Source organism: Acinonyx jubatus, chromosome B4, assembly GCF_027475565.1.
Source record: "Acinonyx jubatus isolate Ajub_Pintada_27869175 chromosome B4, VMU_Ajub_asm_v1.0, whole genome shotgun sequence".
Taxonomy (NCBI): Eukaryota; Metazoa; Chordata; class Mammalia; order Carnivora; family Felidae; genus Acinonyx; species Acinonyx jubatus.
Window position 1 is genome coordinate 77,324,496 of NC_069387.1, and position 27,247 is coordinate 77,351,742.

General features: G+C 43.7%; 2 protein-coding genes across 2 annotated transcripts; both read right to left on the minus strand.

Annotated features, from left to right (window-relative positions):
- Positions 1-902: 902 nt before the first annotated feature.
- Positions 903-6,690, minus strand: LOC106986465 (keratin, type II cytoskeletal 6A). Its single transcript, XM_027055055.2, has 9 exons — positions 5,990-6,690; positions 4,574-4,788; positions 4,163-4,223; positions 3,910-4,005; positions 3,624-3,788; positions 3,002-3,127; positions 1,919-2,139; positions 1,664-1,698; positions 903-1,552 (listed from the first exon to the last, which is right to left on the minus strand). Exons 1-9 carry the CDS (start codon positions 6,620-6,622, stop codon positions 1,299-1,301), a joined length of 1,806 nt encoding a protein of 601 aa, XP_026910856.2. The 5' UTR covers positions 6,623-6,690; the 3' UTR covers positions 903-1,298.
- A 14,154-nt stretch (positions 6,691-20,844) lies between these two features.
- On the minus strand, positions 20,845-27,009 carry KRT5 (keratin 5). The gene is made up of 9 exons (XM_015084629.3): positions 26,353-27,009; positions 25,558-25,772; positions 24,708-24,768; positions 24,502-24,597; positions 23,752-23,916; positions 23,237-23,362; positions 22,785-23,005; positions 22,013-22,047; positions 20,845-21,548 (listed from the first exon to the last, which is right to left on the minus strand). Exons 1-9 carry the CDS (start codon positions 26,902-26,904, stop codon positions 21,214-21,216), a joined length of 1,806 nt encoding a protein of 601 aa, XP_014940115.1. The 5' UTR covers positions 26,905-27,009; the 3' UTR covers positions 20,845-21,213.
- Between the last annotated feature and the right edge of the window lie 238 nt (positions 27,010-27,247).

Genomic DNA, 27,247 nt, shown 5'->3' on the forward strand with positions numbered 1-27,247 from the left:
CTGAGTTGGGGTTAGGGGCATGGGGAAAACAGGGACTGAAAACGGTGACTGGTGGTTGGGAAGCAGAAGTTAACAGACCATCCTTGCACTGTATCCTGAGTTTTCCCTTAACCATTCTTAGAAACCAGAGCAGGCCAGGGCACAGCTAGAGGGGATGCAAGATCATCTCATTGGAGCACAGAACTTGACTTCTTTGAGCCTCTGTTAAGAGGTCTAGGAGGTAAGGAATAGGGAGATTCCATTCTTGTTTTGTCTTCAGACTTTAAGAGGTCAGCATCTAAGATTTGTGGCTGAGTTTGTAGACCCTTAATTTGCTCAGATCTAGTGTTTTCAAGTTTTTCATGTTGTGAACATTATTGGAATTCACATCCGTGTACGTATAACCTCCTTCATTTGTACTAGTTTCTTAAGATACATTTCTAGAAGTATACTTCCGGTTCAGCAGTATACACATATTAATTGCTATTGTCAGGCACGTTTCTGGGTCACGAAGGCAATTGCAAGTAAAATCTAATCTCTTATTCTCTTGTCACTATTGTCTGGCTCTAACTGGACAGTACTATATTTCTCTGGGCATTATGGGTGGCTGCTGGGGCAGGTGGCAGAGAATCTTACAGACCAAGTCAAAGAGGCTAAGATGCTACTCCCAAATACAGGCAGCGCAAACATTTTACATTGATGTAGACCAGATGCCTGCCACTCCACTTGACAAGCATTTACATGGAATCTAATCTGGCAAGGAATGCCGCGCATCAGGATGCGAGACTGAGGTTTGCTGAAGCAGTCTAGAGGATGGGAGTGAGGACTGGAGATTGGGAGTATTCTTCACATGACAAGGCATTTGTCTGATGAAAACACTCAGGACCCAAAGGTAATGAAGCAAGTCACCACTCCACCATGAATTATATTATAAATCTGCTTTATTGCATTGGAAGAGAGCAAGGAGAAGAACACATGACAGGGACACAAACCCTGTTTATCATAGAGCTGATCACTTATGCTTTCACAAGCACTGTGAGGGAAGGCCTCACTACTTGAGAGATGGGGAATTCATGGGCCCGTGGAAGCAAGAAGAAGTTGCTGTGTCCTGGAGTAGGACCCAGGCAGTGACCTTTGGATGGTGAGCAGTGGCAGCTCAGGTGGAGCAGGTATAGGCAGTGATGAGAAATGAAGGCACTCAGCAGGTTCCGCTCAGAGTCAGAGAGTAAGAAACCAGAGACGGGAGAGGAGAAGCAGCCTGAGAGAGGGCAATCCAGTTGCAGATGGGACGACGTGGGGCCAAGAGCTGATGGCAGGACTTAGTGCTTGTAGCTCTTCCTAGTGGAGGATGAGGTGGTGGTGTATTTGATGGTGGAACTGCTGCCCCCAGAGGAGCTGAAGCCACCCCCAATGCCTCTGCCGCTGCTGGAACTGAAGCCAGCTCCCAGGCTGTGGCCGCTGCCATAGGAGTAGCCGCTGCCTCCGCCCAGGCCTGAGCCACTGCCCACACCGCTGGCACTGCCATAGCCGCCAGCGCTGCCATAGCCTCCGGAGACGGTGGACTGCACCACAGCTGTGAAGGGGAGGGAGACAAGGACACACAGGACACAATGAGCTCATTCTGCCAGTCTGAGTCTCGTCAGAAGGGCTAAGGGCAAGGGAGAGGGGCAAGCAAAGTACTTACAGATGTTGACTTGTCCAACACCTTCCCCACTCAGCCTAGGAAGGGAGAAGACACAGGGACCGTGAGACCTCAGACAGCCACCACTGGGCCAGAGTGGGAAGCCTCGACGTGAGGATAACCCATGAGCAAACTGCCTTTTAAGATTCTCTGAGAGTCATGATTGTGGCCATAACTAGAATGCCTTCAACTTGTGCTCATGGCCAGACATCATGGACATGTATTCAGAGGTTTGAGGAGCTAGTGTGAGTTACTCACCTGCACTCCTCGCCCTCCAGCAGCTTCCTGTACGTGGCAATCTCCACGTCCAGGGCTAGCTTGACATTCATCAGCTCCTGGTACTCCTTCAGCAGCCGGGCCATGTCCTGCTTGGCCTTCTGCAGAGCATCCTCCAGATCAGCCAGCTTGTTCTTGGCATCCTTGAGGGCCATCTCCCCACGCTGTTCAGCATCAGCAATAGCAGACTGCAGGTTGGCACACTAGAGCAAGAAGATAGGCAGAAGGAACTCGTAACGTAGTGCTCCAGGAGAGTTAGCCATACTTCTTTCCAGTGAGGAACAGTTCCAGAGCCCAGATACGATGGTAAGGCACTTCTACCACATTTTTTTCCCAGTCTTTTCCTGTTTTGCACAATTTATCTAGTCTGGGAGCCACATGAGAACATATATGCCTTTTTTAAACCACCTTCTCTGAGGGTTGGGTGGGAGACCCTATACTGGACCAAATACCTGCATAGTTGAAAGAAATTGACCCACTCAGTTTGTTTTGAGTGCTGTCTCCAAAGCCAGACCAGAACCTTTTCTCATGATTCATGTGGATGCCCCCTAATTTATACAAAATTACCAACATCTTCACTTAAGGCTACGAGTTTCACTTCTGGCCATTGAGATCTTGTCCTCCTCACTCCTAAGGTCTTCTAACATGCTTGGGCAACACCGATCTTCATCCTGGGTCACTGCTCAACTTCTGTTTCAATTCGATGTTGAGCAGATTTAGAACAATCTCGCCCCCCCCCCCACTTTGGGCTTCCCCTTTTCTTTCCCCACTTGTTCCTTGTATTCCTAAACCAAGCATTCTCCTTAAGTAATCTCTTTCAAAAGTCCCTGGATGATCTTTCTACACTCTGACTAATTGGGATTGCTCTTGTCATGCGGTTGTGTCATTCTGTAGGGTTAGCACTCATCTGTCCTCATATGTGGGAACTCACTGAGGGTGGGAGCCACATGCACCCCTCTCTTTGCTCTTCCCCCAATTCCCAGCATTTCCGAAATGGTGGCTGATGGCTGCCTGGTGGTTGAGTGAGGAAGCGATGCTTGTCTTCTCCAGAAGCCCCCACCGTACCTGCTTCTTGACATGGTCGATCTCGGATCTCAGCCTCTGGATCATGCGGTTGATCTCAGCAATCTCCTGCTTGGTGTTGCGCAGATCATCCCCGTGTCTACCTGCGGTGACCTGCAGCTCTTCATACTGCAGTCCAGAGGGAGAGAAGGTGGTGCATGTGGGTTTTCACATGCTAATGGTGACCTGACTTCTCAATCTGGCATTGAACACACCCAGAGCTAGTGACTTCTCACCAAGGCATTTTAGAGAAAGTTGACGGGGCAAGGTCACTGAATACTGTACACTGATCACAGACCCTCTTTTTAATGGACTGCTGGCTGCCTAGTTCAGTTGGAGGCCGGCAATGTTGTGTATTATGTTTCCAAGGGAGCCGACTCAGGGTGAAGACAAAAGCAAGCATCACTAGATCCCTATCTTTGTAGCTCGCCTCCTGCAGCAGGGTTCTTTGACTTACTCAAAAAGCACATAAATTCTGTGAATGCCTGCTCTGTGAGTGCAGGGTTCACACCTGTGAGAAATCATCAGCTTCCTTGAGGTGATTTTCCCAGCGAAGGGGGTAGGCTTGCTGGTGTCTAGGAAGAGGACACAGGCAATCCTGGGCACCTGTCAACTCAAGGCTCACCTTGCTCTGGTACCAGGACTCAGCCTCAGCCCGGCTCTTCTGAGCGATCTCCTCATATTGGGCTTTGACTTCAGCGATGATGCTGTCCAGGTCCAGGTTACGGTTGTTGTCCATGGACAGGACCACGGAAGTGTCTGAGATGTGGGTTTGCATCTGAGCCAGTTCCTGCAGAGCATAAGATCATCAGATCATCTTTCCCTTGGCCTTACAGACGTACCCCACCCCAAGATCCTCCACCCTTGGCAGAGCCCCATCACAACAAAAAAAGAGGAGTGGGGATGCTTACTGCTTCATACAAGGCTCTGGTGAAGTTGATCTCATCCATGAGAGCATCTACCTTGGCTTGCAATTCAACCTTATTCATGTAGGCAGCATCCACATCCTGGGGAACAAGCCAACACCTTGGAGTCAGCTGAGCCTTCCTTCCCAGTCTGAACACCTTTTAGTCTCCCCATCTACTCCCCTCTTGGATGTGTGCAGGGCCCAAGAGTCCTTTCTTTCTAGAAAGGAACATGAACCCCTGATCTTCAGCAGCTCACCTTCTTCAGAGTCACAAATTCATTCTCTGCTGCTGTGCGCTTGTTGATTTCATCTTCGTATCTAGACACAGAAGAGGGTAAGACATAATTGAGCCAGTGGCAAGGATGATACAGAAAAAGTGTCCTGGAATCCCAACTTTCCATAAGAGAGATATACCCAAAAAGAGCTTCCTGCCAGTGAGCCACAAAAATGATTTTTGGGGGTCCCTAAATTGTTTTTATCTTGTTCTCTCCCCATGCACCTCTATGGCCTTTTTGCTATTTTGGGGTTGTTTTCGGCAACGATTGTGAGTTTCATTTCCATGAACATGTTTTGCTATGGAATCAGGCCCACATCTTGACCTAGTCACCCAATAGTCTTAATTGGGTGTGCACTTCAGGGAATGGAGCCCTTTCTGTCCTTGTGCTCACTTGTTTTTGAAGTCCTCCACCATGTCCTGCATGCCCCTGAGCTCTGTGTCCAGGCGGCCCCTCTCCCCCAGGATGCTGTCTAGCTGTCTCCTGAGGTTGTTGATGTACTGCTCAAACAAGGGCTCCAGGTTCTGCCTCACGGTCTTGGTGCCCTGCTCCTGGAGCAGAGTCCACTTGGTGTCCAGGACCTTGTTCTGTTGTTCCAGGAATCGCACCTGGAAGAAGACAAGATTGTTATTTGCCACAGAAAGCCAGGGAGAAAGAGATGTAACCTGACAGGTGCCCAGGCACTTTGGGTAGTCGCCCAGGTTGGGCTATTACAGACCATGTACAGAGGGTCAGGCTGACAGTGTTGCACCCCCAACCCTATTTCGTTCCAACCTCACTGGTCTTAGTGTGAAGTTCTTCCATGGACCTGTGACATCTTCTCACCAACTAAGCTATTTGGCCTAGCAGTGTCTTTCAACATTTCTTCTCTTTTTATTGAAAAGCACAACCACACATCTAGTTAAAAATACTTCTGGGGTGCCGGGGTGGCTCATTCAGTTAAGCTTCTGATTTTTGATTTGGGCTCAGGTCATCATCTCAGTGTTGTGAGATCTAGCCCCTGTCAGGCTCTGTGCTATCTCTCTACCTGTAACCCTCTCCTGTTCTCTCTTCCCGTTTCTCTCTCTCTCTCTCTCTCTCTCTCTCTCTCAAAGTACTTAAATAGACATTTAAAAACATAGTATTTCTCTGTTATAAAGTGGAAAGTTATATTTGAATTGTACCTCAGGTAAAAGACTGTTAAATGTGCAGAAACTAGTGATTTAATGCAATTCAGTTAATTACTGGATTCCATTAACTTCTGCTTTAGTGCATGATTGCCCTGTATAACAAATGCCCTAATGGTCATGCTCTAGTTCTACACATTTTGCATTTCTATATTTATGTAAATGTTTGTGAGACTTTTTTTCTAATTCAGCCAGAAATCTTTTTCTTATTTCTATCTTTATGTAAATATTTCTGACCCTTTTTTTAATTCATTCAGAAATCTTTTTCTTTTCTTTCACCTCTTTCCTCATGTCCAGAACCCTAGAACCGTTTTCCACTGGAATTATTATTTAATCTCTTAGAATATTCAGCAGGTAAAGCTGACCGATTCTATTCTCTCATTGCCTTATTTTGCTTCATGGATAACACAAGTTGAGTATTGTTCCCTGGCTGGGTTGAAGGACATTTAAGAGACCCAGTGGTTTCAAGTGATTTCCATCACCTTCTGCCTGTTGTCAACATGGAGGCCATCTGACATCCCAGGGGAGAGCTCCTCTGAGTCCCCTTCTCCCTCCCTCCTGAACCTCACCCCAGTAGGACATTCATTGATTGTCTAGTCTGGGGAGCCTGACATCCCAGTGGAGGCAGGTCTTCCTGGCTCACCTTGTCGATGAAGGAGGCGAACTTGTTGTTGAGGGTCTTGATCTGCTCCCGCTCCTCAGTCCTCACCCGCTGGATGGTGGGGTCGATTTGCAGGTTCAGAGGAGTGAGGAGGTTCTGGTTGACGGTGACCTCTTGGATGCCTCCAGGGGGGCACACAGGGAAGCCAGAGCCCCCATAGCCACCAGCAAAACCAGCTCCACCACCGAGCCCAAAGCCACCACCAGCTGCGGCACCAAAACCAAATCCACTGGCAGCTCCACCTCCATAGCCAAAGCCACCTCCAACTCGGCCACCATATCCGCCACTGATGGCACAGCTGCCCCCTCCGATGGAGATCCTCTTGGAGCCGCCCAGGCTATAGAGGCTCCTGCTCCCAAAGCCAGCTCCTCCATACACTCCACCGAGGCCACCCGTGCCCCTGGAGCGGGACACAGAGACACTGCTGAAGCCAGAGCGGCAGACCCCTGGGACTCTGGCTGAGCTGGTGCTGAAGCCACGGTGGCTGACGCTTTGGCTCCTCACGGTGGATTTGCTAGACATGATTCCTGAAGAGGGGAAGGCTGAAGAAAGCGTGAGAGGCTGGAGGGTAGAGCTGAGAGGAGCAGATCTGTGAGATGAGCCTCCCGGCAGCATCTTATATATGGTGAAAATGGGCTGGGCTCCGTCCTGGAAGGTGAGCTTGCAGATTGGGAAGGGCTGATCTTTAGAAATAGTGAGATCACTCCCAGCCTCTTAAAGGTATGAAATATGAAGATTGCTTCTTTGGCTTCCTTTAGTCATGGAGAAATTCTCCTGCCTTCCAGCCTTGATGATCCCAACACAATAAGGCTGCGTATGAATTCACTGAAGTCAGGAATTAGTCATGTTCTCAAACAAAGGAGACAAGGAGCTGATCTGCGATAATTGTCCCTTCCTTCTGCTTACTCAGACACTCCTCTGTGTGCCCCCTTCCCACACAGGTTTTCTCCTCTACTAGCAACACCCTTCCCATCAGGTTGCGACTGTCTGAGTTCTTATAGGCATTTGCCCAGAGGCCTGAGCAAGAAGTGGCCTGCAGTGTTTTTTCACCATGTTTGTACCTGTCCCTCTGAAGCTTCTGGCTGTTCCTCCTGATGGCCTGGGCATGGAAATGGTGGCTATACTGGGGACATAACTCCCTTTGAAAGACAAAGGAACTGGAGAGTTGAGTTTTTACACTGCCAGATGAGCATTTTGTCTCTGTCCTGTGTGATAAGCTGCCCAACTGGCAGTTTCCTGAAAGGACAGGAGACATCACCAGGGGCCACTCTGCCCAGAGGCCTGACCTCTGCACCCGTCTCCCCAATGCTTGGTCTTCCACCGATCTGATTATTATGCAAAATTTTCTCTCCAACTGGAATCCGTAGACATCTTTTCTGTCCTGTTTCGAAATGTTCACTTAGAGCTTAACTTAAGGAATTAAAAGTGAGTAAGGACAAAAATCATTGAGGAATCACTGAAGTTTGATTCCAACAGACTTTGACATTTCTTAGGAATCAAGAAGCAGACTCCTTAATGGGGTGTGTACAGAAAGTTGAGGGGCATATAGAAACAGTGAATCATACAAATGTGTCCTTACATGTGTGATGATGTCATAAGTAAATTCAAAATTTATATTTCTAATCTCAGCACTTGCAGTCTGAACTGGCTACACACCTCAGAGGGAAAGAAGGCTGTGAAATGAGTGTGGTATTTGGTCTGGAGAGGAATGAGGTCCACAGAGTAAGCACTGAGCACAAGGAGTGTTGAGAGCAATTGCGGGCATTCTGTGAGAAACACAGGGTGAAATGGCAACCAGCAGAGAAAAGAGAAACTCGCACATTGAGATGACCTGAGTAAATCTCCTGGTGCTATCTTATAAATGTCCCATCTCCCCAGTGTTTTGGGGTGCACAATATCAAAGGAGGTGCTATCTGAGCATCTTTCAGGAAAGAGATACCTTCTCAGGATGATGGAAATGGCTCCCTTCTCTCCACCCTGGTTGCACAATGGCTGACCAAGAAATGTGCTTCCACCCAGTTCTGGGAAAGATGTGTTCCTTCCCATGGCGCAGTGTTCTGATCTGCTCTACTCTCTTGGGATAGAGGCTTTAGGCTTGGCATAGATGATGCCAGGAAGGGTAGGAAGGGTTGGCAAGTCAGGTGGCAGTAGCATGCATTTTGCCCAATATTTATGTCTAGAGCTGCTTTCATACTGTAATGGTGTAGTTGGGTTGTTGCCACTGAGAATGTATGGCTTGCAAATACTAAAAGATCTACTTTTTAGTAGTACTAATAGTAGATCTATTTGGCCCTTTAAAGAAACAGTTGTTCAACCCCTGGTTAAGAGCGTGCGCTCTAGGGGTGCCTGGGTGGCTCCATCATTTAAGCGTCTGACTTTGGCTCAGGTCATGATCTCATGGTTTGTGAGTTCAAGCCCCACACCAGGCTCTATGCTGATAGCTCAGAGCCTGGAGTATGCTTCAGATTCTGTGTCTCCCTTTCTCTCTGCCCCTCTGCACTTTGTCTATCTCTCAAAAATGAATAAACATTAAAAATTTTTTTTAAAAAAGAGCATGAGCTCTGGAGACAGAGTGCTCAGGTTCATAACTAGGTTCCTATGTGTTTTTGAAAACTTTCATTTTTCAGCTGTAACCTGGGGGTGAACATAGTACCTACTTCACAGCGTTGTGAGGATTATAGGAAGTAACATAAAGGTATTAGCACAGTGCCTGCACAGAAGTTCTCAATGAAGATGAGCTAATACCATTATTATAATGGAAGTATGAAGAAGCTTGATGAGTTCAGGAACTCATGAGAATCTTCAAGAACTGAAACACAGATGCAGCTGTGTGTGTGGCGGAGGGGGCGGGGATGAAAAAAAATGATAACAGCATTGCAGATTTGTGTCATATTGGTAAGGATCTGGAAGTCACAGGTGGAGTCTGCACTTCTTCCTAGAAGCCACTCAGAGCCATGGAAACCAGAAGAGCAACAGTAGCAGAAGTATGATTTACAAGCTTGTTGGTACTCAGAGCAGCAGGACAGGGGAAAGCTCTGCTCCAGGGTGGAAGCAGCTCCTTACCCAAGTGGCTGGAAGGAAAGTGTGGCCAGAGAAAAGGAGGATCTGGGTCTTTGGTGGGAGCCCAGCAAGCTGCCTTCTCTGTCCTATGAAGTCAGTCTCCTCTGAGCCACCTGCTGTTGGGTCGGTCCTCTTCTGTCCTCAGGGTTGTGCACGCAGGGACAGGCTGCTATCAAGCAGCACATGTGACCAGATCAGTGCCTCCTTTGGTACTGATTATATAGCTTTTCCAGCATAGGAGCAGACTCATCCCTGAATACGGGGTATAATTCAATTGCAGCAGGAGCTTTACATTCAGCTATTTAGCCTGTCAGAGGATGGTTTAACTTGAACATATTATCAACTTCCCAGCTTGCCATGTGCACCAGATAGCACCAGCAGTATAAAGTACTATGTTTCATTTCCCAACACAAGTATTTCTCCTATTTACAGATTGATAATACATTCTGTATTGTATTATATTATATTATATTATATCATATCATATCATATTATATTATATTATATTATATTCTCTCTAATATATCTAAAGATCTCTTTCCCAAAAATTGTCATCACTACCTTCCAGGGAATAATGCCCTGGGAATCATTTCTGGTGACCCTGACCATGAGTGATGTCAGCTAGAGAAAGATTCATGAGAGCTGCCACAGGTTCCTATGACAGTGAGGTGGGCGAGTTAGACAGAAGGGACCCCATGGTGAGTCCCCTTGTGATTTCACTCTTTTCTTATCCCACCACACTCAAAAGGTCAAGTTTGTACTTGATTCATTTGCCCTGGATTCTTTATATCTTTGGTTGCAGGGAGGTGTCCTGTGTTCTGGAACCCACTTTTAGACTGCCGCCCTGGGTCTAAGCTGTGCTTTTTTTCTCCTCTAGAGTCCTGTCCTCTGCCCTCTCCTGTTGCTTCCACTCTCAGGAGAGGGCTGTGTTCATAGGTAGTGGGGACCCACTGGGTGGTTAGAAATGGATTTCTTCAATGAAACCTCCCCAGTGTTCCTGAATCATGTCCCATGGTGGAGCTCAGGGGAGTTATATTTTCCCAGAGAAGCAGGGTGGAGAAGGCCAGACCTTCATAACAAGAGTCAAACAAAGGGTGATAGTTCACGCAACTATGTGAGAGAAACTAAAGCAAGCAACCTGAGTAACGCCGATGACAGTCAGCCTCCTCCCCAGCAGGCTGCTGAAGCCAGCCTCTTCTTTCTGCCAGGACAGCTTCCCTTCCGTGGTGCCTTCTGATCGCCATGGAATGAAGAAGGCCTTTGTTCTGGGGCCCAGGGGTTAACTTGTACTCCTTGCATTTTTCCCAGCATGGAGGAAGGCAGGAGGGAAGTCCTGAAGATGGAGCCCATGCAAAGTCTGCCTTGTCTTTCTGACTCCTTGGGTGGAGAGCTGGCAGATGAGACTGAGGGATACAATATTGTCATAATCCATCAGAAGTTTAAGACTAAGTGCCTAATCCTGCAATCCTCAGTGCAGAATGATGCTGTTCAGAGGGAATCCCACAGACCCAGTCCCATACCTACAGAGGACCCACTGAAAAAAACACATGCAGCCACATGCATAAAGACTGTAGACAGTAGCACCAAAGTTGGAATAGAGAGTGCAGCCTTCTAGGATATACACAGAGGTTCAGACAGTATTGAAACTTTCAAAATTGTATTACTTAGTTACTAGGTCGTTGTGAACATACAGTATGCACTAAACTGTAGGACTTCCCTTGTATTTCTCAAGGTTTATACACACGATTTTGGCAGAGAACACAGTGACAGGATCATATATCAGCAAAGGCGGAGTGTCTAGTTAATGATGAATACATTGGGTAATTGATTTATCCCCAATTCAGGATAATTTGGAGTAATTCTGACCCAAAAAATTCATCTCAAAATCAGCCGAGTCTTAGTGTGAATATGCTAGAGAGCAAACATAGCTCAAACGTTCTCCTCTGAGATTTCTTGGCATTTAGTGGCAACTTCATCTGTTAATCCTTTGTAATCTCACTTTAAGCCTAGGGTTGGGATTAGTGACAGATCAATATTCTGGCACAAGTCCATGGAATTTATGAGGCAAAGGAGACCTCAAGGGGATCTGATAAATTTAACTTCCTTCCCATTTTCCTCTGCCCTTTCCTCAGCTGCTTCCAGAAACAGCCAGATTTTTCCAAAAGGGCAAAGAAGAACATTCAATATGGGAATGCTTGGACCCTGTGGCAGAAACTGTTGATTGGGTAAATTAGATTCCATTCCCAATTCCCTTCTTTCTCTCCCATATCCACTATAGAAAATTTGAAGGGTGGAATATTCTTTCTTGTAAAATGTTTTTAAATTAATTGAGGCATAATTTACATACAGTGAAATGCACCGATCTTAAGTGTGGAGTTCAATCAAATTTGACAAATTCATGCACTTTCATAATCCATACAATATCAAGATAGAGAACATTTCCATTATTCTAAGACATTCCTTGTGTCCTTTTTCCTATAATCCCGCTGTCCTGGGCAATAACTATTTTTGGATATTTTCTACCTTGGATTAATGTGTTTATTTTAGAACTTTATATAAATGGAACCAAACAGTATACACTTTAAAAATACATATATTTATTTGTTATTATTTTATATACTTATATGTCATTTGTATGTGTGCATCTGGATTTTTAATCAGCAAAATGTTTCTGAGATTCATCTACATTGTTGTGATAGTTCATTGCTAATTAATAGTTCGTTCTTTTTTATTGCTGAGTGATGCGCCATTGTATGAATATACCACAGTTTCTTTAACCATTCTGACTGATAGGTTCCTAAAATATTTCTAGTTTATTACCATCTATAAAACAGTTAGCAACATACTCATGAGGCTTTGTGTGGACATATGTTTTCATTGTACATAAATAAATGGCTACAAATAGAATTGCTGCATCAAGAGGGAATGTACAGCCAGCCCAGCCAGGCACATCTCACATGTACCCTTCCCCTACTCCTTCCCCCCTGACATGGTAAATACATTTTAGTTTTCCAAAATGATTGTACCATTCTTAAAAATATACTGCAATTTTTAGAGGAGTTTTAGGTTCACAGCAAAATTGAGCAGAAAGTACAGAGTTCCCATGTACTCCCTGAGCCCTCGCAGACTTAGCCTCCCTCACTATCAACATCCTTCACCAGAGGGGTACATTTGTTACAGCTGGTGAATCTATGCTGCTATAAACATTAAGTGCAGGTTTTTGTATGGACATAAGTTTTCAGCTCATTTGGGTAAATACTGAAGAGGGTGATTGTTGGATAATACGGTTAAGAGTGTGTTTAATTTTGTAAGAAACCGCCAAACTGTCTCCAACATGGCTGTATCATTTTGTATTCCCGTTAACAATGAATGGAATTCTTGTTGCTCCACACCCTCCTCAGCATTTGGTGTTGTCAGAGTTTTGAGTTTTCACTATTCTAAAAGGTGCGTAGTGGTATCTCATTGTTTTAATTTGCATTTCCTTAATGACATATGGTAGGGGCATCTTTTCATGTGCTTATTTACCATCTGTGTATCTTATTTACCATCTGTATCTGAGCTGTCTGTTAAGATCTTTGGTTTATTTTTTAATTGGGTTATTAGTTTTCTTATTGTTGGGTTTTAAGAGCTCTTTATATTTCAGACAACAGTCTTTTTTTTATTGGATATGTCTTTTGCAAATATTTTCTCACAGTCTGTGGCTTGACTTCTCATTCTCTTGTCAGTGTCTTTGCAGAACAATAGTTTTTAATTTTAATGAAGTCCAATTGATCAATTCTTTCTTTCATGAATCATGCCTTTGGTGTTGTATCTAAAAAGTCATTGCCAAGATTATCTAGATTTTCTCCTATTTTATCTTTTAGGGTTTTATAGTTTTGCATTTACATTTTAGTGTATGATGCGTTTTGAGTCAATTTTTGTGAAAAACATAAGGTCTATATCTAGATTCACTTTTTGCTTATGGATGTCCAGTTGTTCCAGCACCATTTGTTGAAAAGACTGACTCTCCATTGTATATTGCCTTTGTTGCTTTGTCAAAGACCTGTTGACTTTATTTGTACAAGTATACTTCTGGGATCTTTGTTCTATTCTGTTGATCTATTTATCTATTCCTTCACCAATAACACATGGTCTTCATTACCATAGCTTTATAGTAAGTCTTAAAGTTGGATGGTGTCAGTCCTCCAACTTTGTTTTTCTCCTTCAATATTATATTGACAACTCCGGTTCTTTTGCCTCTTCATGTAAACTTTAGAATCAGTTTGTCAATATCCAAAAATAACTTGTGATTTTGATTGAGATTTCATTGAATCCATAGATTAAGTTAGGAAGAACTGACACCTTGAAATTTTTGAGTCTTTCTATTCATGAACATGGAATGTCTCTTCATTTATTTAGTTTTTTGATTTTGTTCATTAGAATTTTGTAGTTTTCCTCATATAGATCTTGTATACATTTTGTTAGATTTATTCCTAAGTAGTTCAGTTTTGGAGGTGCTAATGTAAATGGAGTTTGGTTTTTCATTTCAAATTTCAGTTATTCGTTGCATATCCTGCAATCTTTCTATAATCACTTATTAATTCCAGGATTATTTTTTGTCAGTTCATCTGAATTTTCACATAAACAATTAAGTCTCCTGTGAACAAAGATAGTTTCATTTCTTCCTAGTCTATATACCTTTTATTTGCTTTTCTTGTCTTATTACATAAGCTAGGAACTCCAGTGCAATGTCGAAAAGGAGCGGTGAGAAGGGACATCCTTGCCTTGTTCCTGATCTTAGTGGAAAAGCTTCTAGTTTCTCACCATTAACTGTGATGTTAGTTGTAGATTTTTTGTAGATGTTCTTTATCAAGTTGAGGAAGTTACCCTCTATTTCTAGCTTGCTGAGAGTTTTTAATCTTAAATGGTGGAGGATTCTGTCAAATGCTTTTTCTGCATCTACTGACATTATCATGTGATTTTCTTCTATAGTCTGTTGATGTGATGAATTACAGTTCTTGATTTTTGGACAATTATCCAGCCTTACATATCTAGAATAAGTCCCACTTGCTTATGGTCTATAATTCTTTTTGTTATAATCCAACTTGTTAATATTTTTCTGAGGATTTTTGAATCCATGTTTATGAGAGATTTTGATTTATAGTTTTCCTATTTTGTAATGTCTTTGTCTGGTTTTGATATGAAGACAATGCTGGCCTCATAGAATGAGTTAGGAAGTATTCTTTCTGCTTCTTTCTACTGGAAGACACTGTGGAGAATTGGTATAATTTCTTCCTTAAACGTTTCATAGAATTCACTAGTGAACCCATCTGGGCCTGATGTCTTTATTTTGGAAGATTATGAATTGTTGATTCAGTTACTTTAATAGGTAGACGCTTATTGACATTGTCTATTTCTTCTTATGTGAATTTTGGCAGGTTGTGTCTTTCAAGAAATTGGTCCATTTCATCTGGGTTATAAAATTTGTGGACATAGGGTTGTTCATAGTATTCTTTTATTATCTTTTTAATGTCCATGGGATCCATAGTGATAGCCACTCATTCATTTCTGATATTAGTAACTTGTGTCTTTTCTCTGTTCTTTCTCCTTAGGTAGGCTGGCTGGAGCATATTAATTTTATTGAACTTTTCAAAGAACGAGATTTTGGTTTCATTGAGATTTTTTTCTATTAATTTGTTGCTTTTACTTCATTTATTTCTGCTATAGTTTTTATTATTTATTTTCTTCTGCTTACTTTGAAATTAATTTGCTCTTCTTTTTCTACTTTCTAAAGGTAGAAGCTTAGATTATTGATTTTTAGATGGTTCTTCTTTTCTAACATATGCATTCAGTTCTATAGATTTCTTTCTATGCACTGCTTTTGCAGCATCCCACAAATTTGGTAAGTTGTATTTTTATTTTCACTTAGTTCAAATTATTTTTAAAATTTCTCCTGATATTTCTTCTTTGACTTTTGTGTTATTTAGAAGTGCGTTGTTTAATTTTCTCATAATTGGGGATTTTTCAGTTATTTTTCTGTCATTCATTTCTGATTTACTTCCACTGTGGTTTGAAAGCATAGATTGTATGATTTCTATTCTTTCTATCCTGCCAATGTTTCATGTAAGCTTGAGAAGAATGTGTATTCTGCTGCTGTTGGATGAAGTATTTGATAGATGTCAATTATATCCAGATGACTGATGGTGCTATTGAGTTCAATTATGTCCTTACTGATTTTCTGCCTACTAGATCTCTCAATTAATAATAGAGGGTTGTTAAAGTCAACAACTACAATAGTAGAGTCATCTGTTTCTCTGTGTCATTTATCAGTTTTTGCTTCATGTATTTTGATGCTCTGTTGTTGGGCACATACACATTAAGGATTGTAATATCTTCTTGGGGAATTTATCCCTTTATCTCCTTTTCTCTCTGCCCCTCTCCCTGCTTGCATTCTCCCCCCCCCCAAAATAAATAAACAAACATTTTAAATAAATAAATAAACAATCATTTTCTCTTTCACATATAGGACAATATAATACAGCTAAAATCGAGTTTTGTTTATGATCTGAATTAAGACTCATGATACATTTTTTTTGCCATACGGAGAGTCAACTGACTTTGTACTATTTGTTGTGCAAAACCACTCTTTCCTGATTGCACTGCAATGGCAACATTGTCATAAATCAAGTGAGTCCCTATGTGGTTTGTTTCTAGATTCCATATATTGTTCCACTGGTCCATTTTTCAGTCATTTTCACAACACTACACTCTTATTTAGTATATTTTTATAAAAGTCTCAATATCTGGAACTATAAGAACTTTGTCTTTTTCAAGTTTTTTTTTTTTACTATTTTAGATTTTTTTCATTTCCATACAAATTTTAGAATAGGTTTATCAATTTCCCCAAAATACCAGCTGAAATTTGATTGAAATTGCTTTGTTTTTTGTTTGTTTGTTTTATTTAAATTCAAGTTAGTTAACATACAGTGTAGTCTTGGTTTCAGGAGTAGAACCCAGTGATTCATCTCTTACATACGAAACCCAGTGCTCATCCCCAAAAGTGCCCTCCTTAGTGCCCATCACCCATTTAACCCATCCTTCTACCCACCTTCCTTCCAGAAACCCTCAGTTTGTTCTCTGTATTTAAGAGTCTTTTATGGTTTGCCTCCCTCTCTGTTTTTATCTTATTTTCCTTTACATTCCCATTTGTTCATCTGTTGTGTTTCTCAAATTCCACATATGCGTGAAGTCATATCTGTCTTTCTCTGAATGACTTATTTCCCTTTGCATAATACCCTCTAGTTCTATCCATGTTTTTGCAAATGGCAAGATTTCATTCTTTTTCATTGCTGAGTAGTACTCCTTTGTGTACACACACACACACACACACACACATATATGTATATATATATATATATATCACATCTTCTTTATCCATTCATAAGTTGATGGACGTTTGTGCTCTTTCCATAATTTCACTATTGTTGATTTTGAATCCATAGTTAAATTAGGGTAAATTGACACATTTACAATAATGAGTTTTCCAGTCCATGAATACTGTATATACCTTGCTTTATTAGTTTTTAGTCATTTTCAATAAGGTTTTGTAGTTTTCTGTGTATAAGTTTTGCATATCTTTATTCTTATGTAACAGATATTTTTGATGCTACTAAAAATGGGATCTTCTAAATTTTGTTTTCTAATTGTTTTTTGCTAATATATAGAAATACAATTGATTTTATATTAATTTTCTGGTAACCTTGATAAATTCACTCATTAATTCTAATAGCTTGAAGAATCTTTTGATTTTCTGCATACATAACTATGTAATATGCGAATAAGTGCAGTGTTGGTGTTAGTGTTGTTTTTGTTGTTGTTTTTCACTCCAATATTTAAGATGTTTATATCCTTGTCTTGCCTTATTGCACTGGCTATGATCACCAGTATAATGTTGAATAATTGTGGTGCTCATAGCTATCCTTGTCTCCTTCCTGGTGTCAATGAGAAAGTTTTGATCATTCAGTATTAAGTATAATATTTGCTGTCTGTTTTGTATATGTTCATGGGGCAAAGGAGACCATTTGATTTCTCTTTTTATTCTGTTAATGTTAATGTTGTACATTATATAATTGTGGTGAGTTTTTTTAATGTTGAGCCACCCTTACTATAATGACATTTGACAGCTTCTAAGCCTCCTATACATCCCTCTTTCCCTTTTCCCACATCTGAGAAAACTGATAAGAAAGAAGTCTTGATGTTCCCTCCCTTTTTTGTGACTAGTGGAAACTTCAAGCCATATGTGGGAATCCTCAGCCTGGCCTAATGCCTAGCCACCATAAAAACCCTACTCCATCTCCATTCCTTGCTCTTTCAAGCCATATTTGAGCCAGTTTAGGAAGCCTTCCCTTCTCTCCCTCAGAAAGCCTTATTATGTGAGTAATATATTTTCATGCCATCCTGGTGTGTATGTGTATTGTCATCAGTATCAATAGTTGAATCAAATTTTGAGTGGAGATCCATCCTGCCTCGGTAGGGTGGCTATAATAATTGGTACTGTGAGCAAAATGTCTAGATGATGACTGTTACCACTGAGGTCCTTCTTTTCTTGCTTTGTCTTGCAGTATAGCTCTGCCATCTACTTGTAACCATACAGTTTGAGCTATTGCATTTTATCGAGTAGTTCTTTGAGTTGTGTTGCTGCCTGTTTTCAAACTTGCACTTTGAGCTGTATTGCTTTGTGTTACATCTACTGAGTTCTAGGCATCTGTTATAGACCTAACTGACCTATGCAAAAGTTTCAATAATCATCATTTAAAGACAGGAGTATGGGACTGGGGATGACCTCCTTAAAATGGCATTAGGTCATGCACTCAGCTCAGACTTATCTGTGTGTCTCATATTGAATTGTGTTCTCAATTCTCCCATAAACAATGACTGACACTAACATTAAGGGAATGACTCTTACCCTGTGATCATTAGTGTGTGTCTCAAGCAGGTATTAGTCTCCATTCTGTGAAGTGCTCAAGGGAAAGATCAATATATGGTCCCATCAAGGACCTGTGCAATATATGGTCCCATCAGGTGATCACCCATGTGGAGAAAGAACAGTTACTATATGGCATGCTGAGGCCAGACTCTGAAAGGCAGATAGTTTACTAGGACCCTGCAAAATGCCTTTGCTGCTGTTGCTGCTTCCCATGCCCTTCTTGCCAAAAAAGGCCCTCATCCTTAGGTCCATATAGGGGTACACACATATGTTATAGCTGTGACATAACTGTGATTCAACTATTTTCATGAGGGAATCCCCTCTGGAGGAAGAAATTTATAGACATGAGGAAGGTAGAGAAAAAATCCCTCTCCCCCAAGTACATCGAATAAGCACAGTGAAGAAAAAGAGAGAGAGAGAATGGGAGGGAGAAAGAAAAGGAAGGAGGAAAGGAGGGAGGGAGGGAAGGAAGGAAGGAAGGCAGGAAGGAAGGGAGGGAGGGAGGGAGGAAGGGAGGGAGAGAAGAAGAAGAAAAAGCAAAAGAAGTAGAAGATGAAAGAAATAATGGAATGTAAGAAAGAAACCTGGAAACAGGGAAGAAACAAAGAACTGAAACACAATCTGATGCCATTGGAAATTCAAAACTTACTAAGAGAATTTATGCATCAAAAAGATTTTTTTAATTTTTTAAAATTTTTTATTTTTTTCAATATATGAAATTTATTGTCAAATTGGTTTCCATACAACACCCAGTGCTCATCCCAAAAGGTGCCCTTCTCAATACCCATCACCCACCCTCCCCTCCCTCCCACCCCCCATCAACCCTCAGTTTGTTTTCAGTTTTTAACAGTCTCTTATGCTTTGGCTCTCTCCCACTCTAACCTCTTTTTTTTTTTCCTTCCCCTCCCCCATGGGTTTCTGTTAAGTTTCTCAGGATCCACATAAGAGTGAAACCATATGGTATCTGTCTTTCTCTGTATGGCTTATTTTACTTAGCATCACACTCTCCAGTTCCATCCACATTGCTACAAAAGGCCATATTTCATTCTTTCTCATTGCCACGTAGTACTCCATTGTGTATATAAACCACAATTTCTTTATCCATTCATCAGTTGATGGACATTTAGGCTCTTTCCATAATCTGGCTATTGTTGAGAGTGCTGTTATAAACATTGGGGTACAAGTGCCCCTATGCATCAATACTCCTGTATCCCTTGGGTAAATTCCTATCAGTGCTACTGCTGGGTCATAGGGTAGGTCTATTTTTAATTTTTTGATTAATTTTTTCTGTTTTTATGTTTTCCAGAGTGGCTGCACCAATTTGCATTCCCACCAACAGTGCAAGAGGATTCCCAAAAAAGATTTTTAAAAAGGGCATGGATTGGCTTTGTGCCTCTATCATGTAGTTTCTAAATTGGCTTTAACATCTGAAATACACCAATTGGCAAATCTTCATGACCTTAATCCATACTGGAAGTCAAATTACACTTATGCCTCAGATCTCACTAAATTTAAACAAGGTACCCCTGTAATCATGGAAGAGTTATTGAACCCAAAATAGAGAACAGATAGGCATGCCTCACGTTAATTAATCAGAGCTACTGACTTGCCTAAATTTCATCTATAGCCCCCTAAAACATCTCACAGTGGTCATGCACATTCAAACAAACTAAAATTAAATTAAGCCCTTGACACTTACACATTGGCTTGACAAAATGGGGCTCCATAGACCTTCCCCTCTATGCTCCAATGTAAATTAGAACAAGTCCTTCAAAGAGTGAAAACCATTATATGGGATCTGTTTAGAGAAGAGGGATTATTCTTACTGGTTCTCCATTCAAAAATCCAATTTGGCTTGGTTTTAAAGTTGGAAAGAATAAAGTTACCCCATAGTGGATTACCACAACCTTAATGTCATGGCCACACCCATTAAGGCCCCCTACTAATATTAATGAAATTGCTGACTCTATCCAATCAGCAACTGGTAAAGACTTTGCTTTCATGGATTTGGCCAACAATATTCTGTTCAATACCCATTCCCACAGCCTTTCATTCATAGTTTGCCTTCACCCCTGAAGGGGGACAACACATCTTTAACTCAGATGCTCAGGGAATGCCTCCTTAACCCTGCATTGCACACAATCTTTGCAGGCAAGATCTTAAATGTATGTGACTTTCTCTAGGAGCACAAGTATGATATTACACTGATGAATCCTCCTCTGAAAAGATCACTGGACACATGCATTCAGGACATGCAAATACGAAGCAGCTCACAAAAAAAAAGAGGATGGGCCACTGCTCCACACATATGCAAGTTCCTGCCATCTCAGTTAAATACTTCAAATTATCTGGTAATACAAAGGCCACATGGACACTGTCAAGAAATAGCTATTGACCCTTTTAGCACCTACAATACTAGAACAGGCCTAATGACTTTTAGGCTTTTTTGAGTTCTGAAGGCAACATATTCCTTATTTACAAATCTCACTTAAGCCCATTTCTGCTATTACTTACAAATCAGCCCACCCTGAATCAGGCCCCTCCCAACAAAAGGCTCTAAAATCTGTCCAAATTGCAATACAATGGACATTACCATTTATGCCCTTCAGAGACTCCTTCATTTTAGAGGCTTTAGCAACCTCCTCTTCTGCCTCTTGCAGTCTCTGGACCACTCATGATGGCCACTTTGCCTTCAAGGTCATTCCATTCTCCCCATGAATCATCAGAGGAGCCAATCACATCTGGACAGACTGCCCCTCATGGGGTCTCTAAGCTGGTTGTAAGCCTTGAAAAAACAATTCTGCACGACAGCTTATATTATAAAAGCATTTTTTATTTGAACACACTCTGGAGGTAGTCAGAACAAGAACAAAATTTGGGCTTAGGATGGGGACCCTGTTCTGAGAGATTTAGATACCAGAAAACTTTGGATTCTTCTCACATCGAGGACCATGCTATAGAGACCTAGAGGCGGATTTGAAGCAGAACATAGAATCATGACATGGGAGACTAGAGACTGGGGAGTGGACCCTTCCAGAAACCAAAGAATGCAGTTCTGCAATATGCTTGCTCTAGACTACGCTCCAGAAAAAGAAAAATTTTGGCTTGGCAACCACCTGGAAGAGGCGGTCACCACAGGTCTGGTGGCTGCACTTGAGAGGCAGTGACTTGCGGCAGGCTCTTAGCTCTTGAAGCTCTTCCGGGAAGAAGAGGTGGTGGAGACAAACTTGACACTGGAGCTGCTGCCCCCACCACTGCCAAAGCCCACCCCCAGGCTTCGGCCACTGCCTGCACTGAAGCCAGAGCCCCCCACACTGAGCCCACCACCGAGGCCAACGCCTCCACTGCTGCTGGAGTAGTAGCTCCCACCGCCACCTCCTCCAAGACCACCGCCAAGACCACCACCAAGACCACCGCCAAGACCACCGCCAAGACCACCGCCAAGACCTCCACCAAGGCCACTGCCAAAGCCACTGCCGCCTCCGTAGGCAGAGGACACGCTGTTTGTGATGACAGCTGCAGAGAAAGGGGAGAGAACTTGGTAAGACCAGCTGGCTTGATTGATCCTACACGTCCAAATTATTTGATACTGCTAATGTTAGGACTGTACCTGGCCCCTTTCACAAAGTAGCAAATGAAGGCCCAGAACTAATCTGTTTAGTTAAGTCCCTAACAGACAGTTGGTGAGCATAGAAGGCAAGGGATGGTGCTAAGTCTTCAGCAGGTAAGGACAACAACAGGGAAAGGTTACAAGATGTGTAGGATATAGGGCCATACCCTTTAAGAAACAAGACATGCGCCATGTTGGTTCATGTCTCAGTCTGTTTTCTTTCCCCTCTACCACCTGCTTCCCACTAAGTGTATTAAATACATCATATATTGGGATGGGAGTTACTAGTATCTAGAAATAGTAAGATTTTGGCTTGGTGCAAAATACCCCACGTTATCATCATTGTTAATGTCTGTTCAACTTTACTTACAGATGTTGACTGGTCCAACTCCTTCTCCACTCAGTCTAAAAGGAGAAAAATTAAAGTCAGAGTTTAAAACTCCCCAAAAGACAGTAGTAGTCCATGTGGATAATTCCCATAGTCATGTTTAGAGCTTTTTTTTACAAACAAGGAGACTGCATGCCCAAAAGCTGCTTAAATCAGAGAAAGAGATAGCCCTCTAGAGTGACTTCCAATGAAGAGGTGTTGACCTAAAAACAGGTTATGGGAGGAAGATTGTAATTCACATTCTCCTCCACCCATTATACAGAAACTATGAGTAAGAGGCTGTGGGAAATACGAATATATATGAAGCAGTTTTGGCCTGGTAGGAACTGACATTCTCTGAGGGGACTTGGCATGGACAGAAATACTTCTAACAGGAAGGACACAGTGGATAGTGTCAGAAGATTGCAGAAAACGGGGTAGTTTGAGAATCCAAATGCAAATGAATTCAAGTCAGCTGGAGTAATCATGAAACGCTTCCTGAAGAAAAGATACTTGAAGAACGAGGAAGATATTTGTTGAGTTGCTTAGCTGTTTGAAAGAGAGGAATCTGATGCTGGGAACAGGGTCAGAAACATTGTATAGGTCAGCTGTATGCCTTGGTGTCAGATTGAAACTGGATTAGTGAAGAATAATTATCATCACAAGATAGTGGTCACTTGGTTGTGTGATTTACACCCCGTAGTGGAGGAGAAGCTTCATATTATCAAATGTGAGGCCATCCTGAGCTTGTGAAGTGAGTCATTATGTTGCCCACCTGCACTCCTCGCCCTCCAGCAGCTTCCTGTAGGTGGCAATCTCCACATCCAGGGCCAGCTTGGTGTTCATGAGCTCCTGGTACTCCCTGAGCAGCCGGGCCATGTCCTGCTTGGCCTTTTGCAGGGCATCCTCCAGCTCGGCCAGCTTGTGCTTGGCATCCTTGAGGGCCAGCTCCCCGCGTTGCTCAGCATCAGCAATGGCATTCTGCAAATTGGCACACTACGGAGGGAAAGAAGAGAGTGGGGACTCTTTAGTAGCTGAGCTAGGCCTGAGGTATCTCATTCTGAGATTCCAGGGAGAAGCCAGTACATTTGTCCTGGTCATTGTGGATTGTAGAACATTGAAATGTTGGTACTTGTCCCAGCTCTGTGTGCGTGTGTGTGTGTGTGTGTGTGTGTGTTTATAAAAAGTAAAACAAAACCAAACAGAGGTCTCCCAACCTCTCCCTACCTGCTTCTTGACATTGTCAATCTCAGCTCTCAGCCTCTGGATCATCCGGTTCATCTCAGAGATCTCTTGCTTGGTGTTGCGGAGATCATCCCCATGCCGGCCTGCTGTCTGCTGCAGCTCTTCATACTGATGCCCCAGAAAAGAGGAAAGATCTCAATCGTATGAGGGCGGAAACACTTTCCCAAAGCTCACAGGTAGGAGCTACCAAGGTGGCAAGTAGTGTGGTTGTCTGGGGGCCTGGTGCTAGTTTCAGCTTTGTCCAGGTGCACCTGGTCTTAGATCATTTTCCCTTTAGCGCCTTTGCTTTCATAGAGACACAGGTGTGGGATTCAGAATGAGATTCTCCTTAAGGTTCTTGAATTTATATGGAAAATACATGCATAATTGTTCCCATAAGTCATCCAAAGAGGCCTCAGCAGGTTTCAGAAGCCCCACCCTTAGCATTTTGTCAATGACCTGGAATCCTAGACATGTGTCCATCCCCTCACTCAGGATGTATTCACCACAGCACCCACCTTGGTCTGGTACCAGGACTCAGCTTCTGTCCGACTGCGGTTAGCAATCTCCTCATATTGGGCTTTGACCTCAGAGATGATGCTGTCCAGGTCCAGGTTCCGGTTGTTGTCCATGGACAGGACCACGGAAGTGTCTGAGACATGCGTCTGCATCTGGGACAGCTCCTGTGGGGAGATTTGAAGTCAGCATTAATATCAGTTCCATTCAAATCTTCCATTCATTGTGGTATGTCAGCTTGAGAAAAGAAATAAAACACCTACATCAAAAATTTAGGTAAGTTAATAAACAATCCAAATCATTACTCCATCTACTTAAAAAAAAAAAAACTTTAACAACTCTGAACCTCCAATAAACCCGCATCATGTAACTTCTCAGGCTCACATCTTCTTGGGTCATACTTTATTTTAAAAGAATCTAGCTGTGTGGTCTGCATGCTGGGAGAAAACAGAGAGGGGGTGGCACTCCTGCAAGGGGAGGTGGCCAGAAAAAGAATACTTGTACCTCTAATAACTCACTCCAAACCTCACTCTGCAAAATGACTGTGGAAGAGGTCTTTTGCTTTAAATTTGACTTTCTTTTTTTAAAGTGTTGGCTTCATAAGTAACAAAGTGTGAGTAGTACCAAGGGGGAAGGAGAGACAGAGATGTGTCCACAGCCTAGGAATCACTGAGGTCAATCCTGGAGCCCCTAATTCTTGGTGATGTCCCAGTGGCCATGTCTCTGGGTCCCAAATAGGGGGCATTTCTTACCGCCTCAAAGAACATCTTCATGAAGTTGATCTCGTCCATTAGGGCATCGACCTTGGCCTCTAGCTCCACCTTATTCATGTAGGCAGCATCCACGTCCTAGAGAAACAGGGATGGTTGGCACCACACCCGATTTTTACCCTGACATAAATGAATGACACCATAAGACAGCATAGCCATAGGCTATAGGCTGTCTTCTACCCACGCACCTTCTTCAGCATCACAAACTCATTCTCAGCAGTGGTACGCTTGTTGATTTCATCTTCATACCTGGAGGTAAAAAGGATGGGAAGTGCTGATCAGGAGATGAGGGACAGGTAAGGCCTGGGGTCTTTACTGCATGAAGACAACTGTGAGTCTTCCTTCCCTCTAGGAAGGGTCTTCTCGCATCATGAGGGCAGAGAGTGGGGGAGCACTGGTAGTCTGAACCCCTGGGCAAGGTCCTCACCCATAAGGATATCGGTTTTTCTGTAACTGCCTACCAGATAATCTTCATATTATCGCTACAATTCAGTGGTATCAGGAATATTCCTGGAAAGAAGCTGTGCTGTTTCTCCCCAACTCCACCTCTAGTCAATTTCCTTACTGCTTTTTTTTTTTTCAGCTTTCATGGCCTTGTGAAAAAACAAACCAAAAACTACCAACCCAGCTGCTTGTTCACAAGGACTAAAGAAATTATTTGAGCCACTTATGTTGGGTTATGTCCTCAGTTCCCGCTTTGGGGGCCACCCATCAGAAAGCCCATGTTGTATCCTTCCAGTGTCCTGGGGAGAAAAGCCCCAAAGAGCAAGGATTACATGATGTTTATTTCGCCAGGTGGTACCAAGGGCACTGGGCTTGCTGCTTTGGCTGGTGGCTAAGTGCCTTACCAATGGACTGAACTTGGGCCTGGTACTTTCTAAACATGGGCTGGATTTTTTCCCTAGTACTTCAGGTGTCCATGGAAAGGTATACACATCTAGCCCGTGGGAAAAGCATAAGTGGCAGGCAGTCCGGTTATGAAATGCATCTGGTGCCAAGAAGATACCACCCGCCCCATCTCTGCTCCCCATAACCCACTTGTTCTTGAAGTCCTCCACCAGGTCCTGCATGTTCCTCAGCTCTGAGTCCAGGCGGCCCCTCTCCCCCAGGATGCTGTCCAGCTGTCTCCTGAGGTTGTTGATGTACTGCTCAAACAAGGGCTCCAGGTTCTGCCTCACGGTCTTGGTGCCCTGCTCCTGGAGCAGAGTCCACTTGGTGTCGAGGACCTTGTTCTGTTGTTCCAGGAACCGCACCTGGAAAAGGCAGAGTGTGAAGGTGGAGAAACTTGAATTTCGTGTCTCGATGGTCAATTCACCAGTTTTCCTCCCATTTCATGCTGGCCTCCCCCCCAACCTCACCATGCGCCGCCATGCCTGGCCCTGGGCCCCAGGAGGGGAGGTCCAGAGTGAGGTGCCCAACCTCACTGTTCTGTGGGAGACAGGACACACAGCCTGCACCGCGGGCACAGCTGGGTGGTGCATGGCCTGGTGCAGTGGTGGCTGTGAAGCTACTCAGATTACTGCCCGATGAACTCATCTACTTTTCTATTCAATCAGCCCTGTTACGTGAGGCATAGAATTCATCTCTCTGTCCCGCAGGAATCAAGGAGCCCTTTCGGGGTAATCTCTGAAGAGGAAGAAATAGAAGCAATAAGACCCGCTCTTCTATGCTGCCAGTCTAAGAAAATGGGCCACAAGTCCAGCACACAGAAAAAACCATAACAGACACCTACGCAGGTATTTGCACAAAGTCAGAAAACCTCCCTTCTTCCCCCTTTCTTTGGCATTTATATACACACTCATGTTGTTTTTTTCAAAAAGGACCCCGGCTCACCTTGTCGATGAAGGAGGCGAACTTGTTGTTGAGGGTCTTGATCTGCTCCCGCTCCTCAGTCCTCACCCGCTGGATGGTGGGGTCGATTTGCAGGTTGAGGGGAGTCAGGAGACTCTGGTTGACGGTGACCTCTTGGATGCCTCCGGGGGGGCACACAGGGAAGCCAGGGCCACCAAAGCCACCTCCAAAGCCAGCGCCGCCACCGAGCCCAAAGCCGCCACCGGCTCCACCGCCAAAACCAAATCCACTCCCGGCTCCACCTCCGAAGCCATAGCCGCCTCCAGCACCTGCACCAAATCGGTTCCTGAAGCTGCCACCACTAGTGCTGATGGAGATCCTCTTGGAGCCTCCCAGGTTGTAGAGGCTCCGGCTGCCATAGCCACCTGCTCCGCAGGCACCCCCTAGGCTGACCCTGCCGAAGCCGCCACCGCCACCCCCGGACCGGGACACGGAGGTGAAACTGGTGCGGGAGACAGACGGGGTAATGGCAGAGGCAGCGCTAAAGCTACGGCCGCCCCCACTCCGGAAGGATACACTCGACTGGCGAGACATGACGGCTTGTTCCTGGCGGAGCAAGAGTACCGGGCACTAGGGGTCGGGAAGTGCTGACGAGAACAGAGCTCAGCAGGACGCAGAAGGCGGCTCTGTTACCCAGGAACTTCAATCCCCCCTTTTTATCCTCTAGGACTGGGTTGGGCGGGAGAACTGTCGAGCTGTGAAAGATGAAGTGGGCTGGGCATGCCTGGGGGGCAGCTGTGAGCTCACCGTCACACCTGCACAGTGGTGTGGGGTGCAAACGCTTGCTTCCTGGCAGGCTGTGCTCAGTTAGGAATAACCTTGCCTTGCAGCGCTGATGTCTTGGCAGAAAGCTGGCGATGCTGCCAGCCAGTCTCTC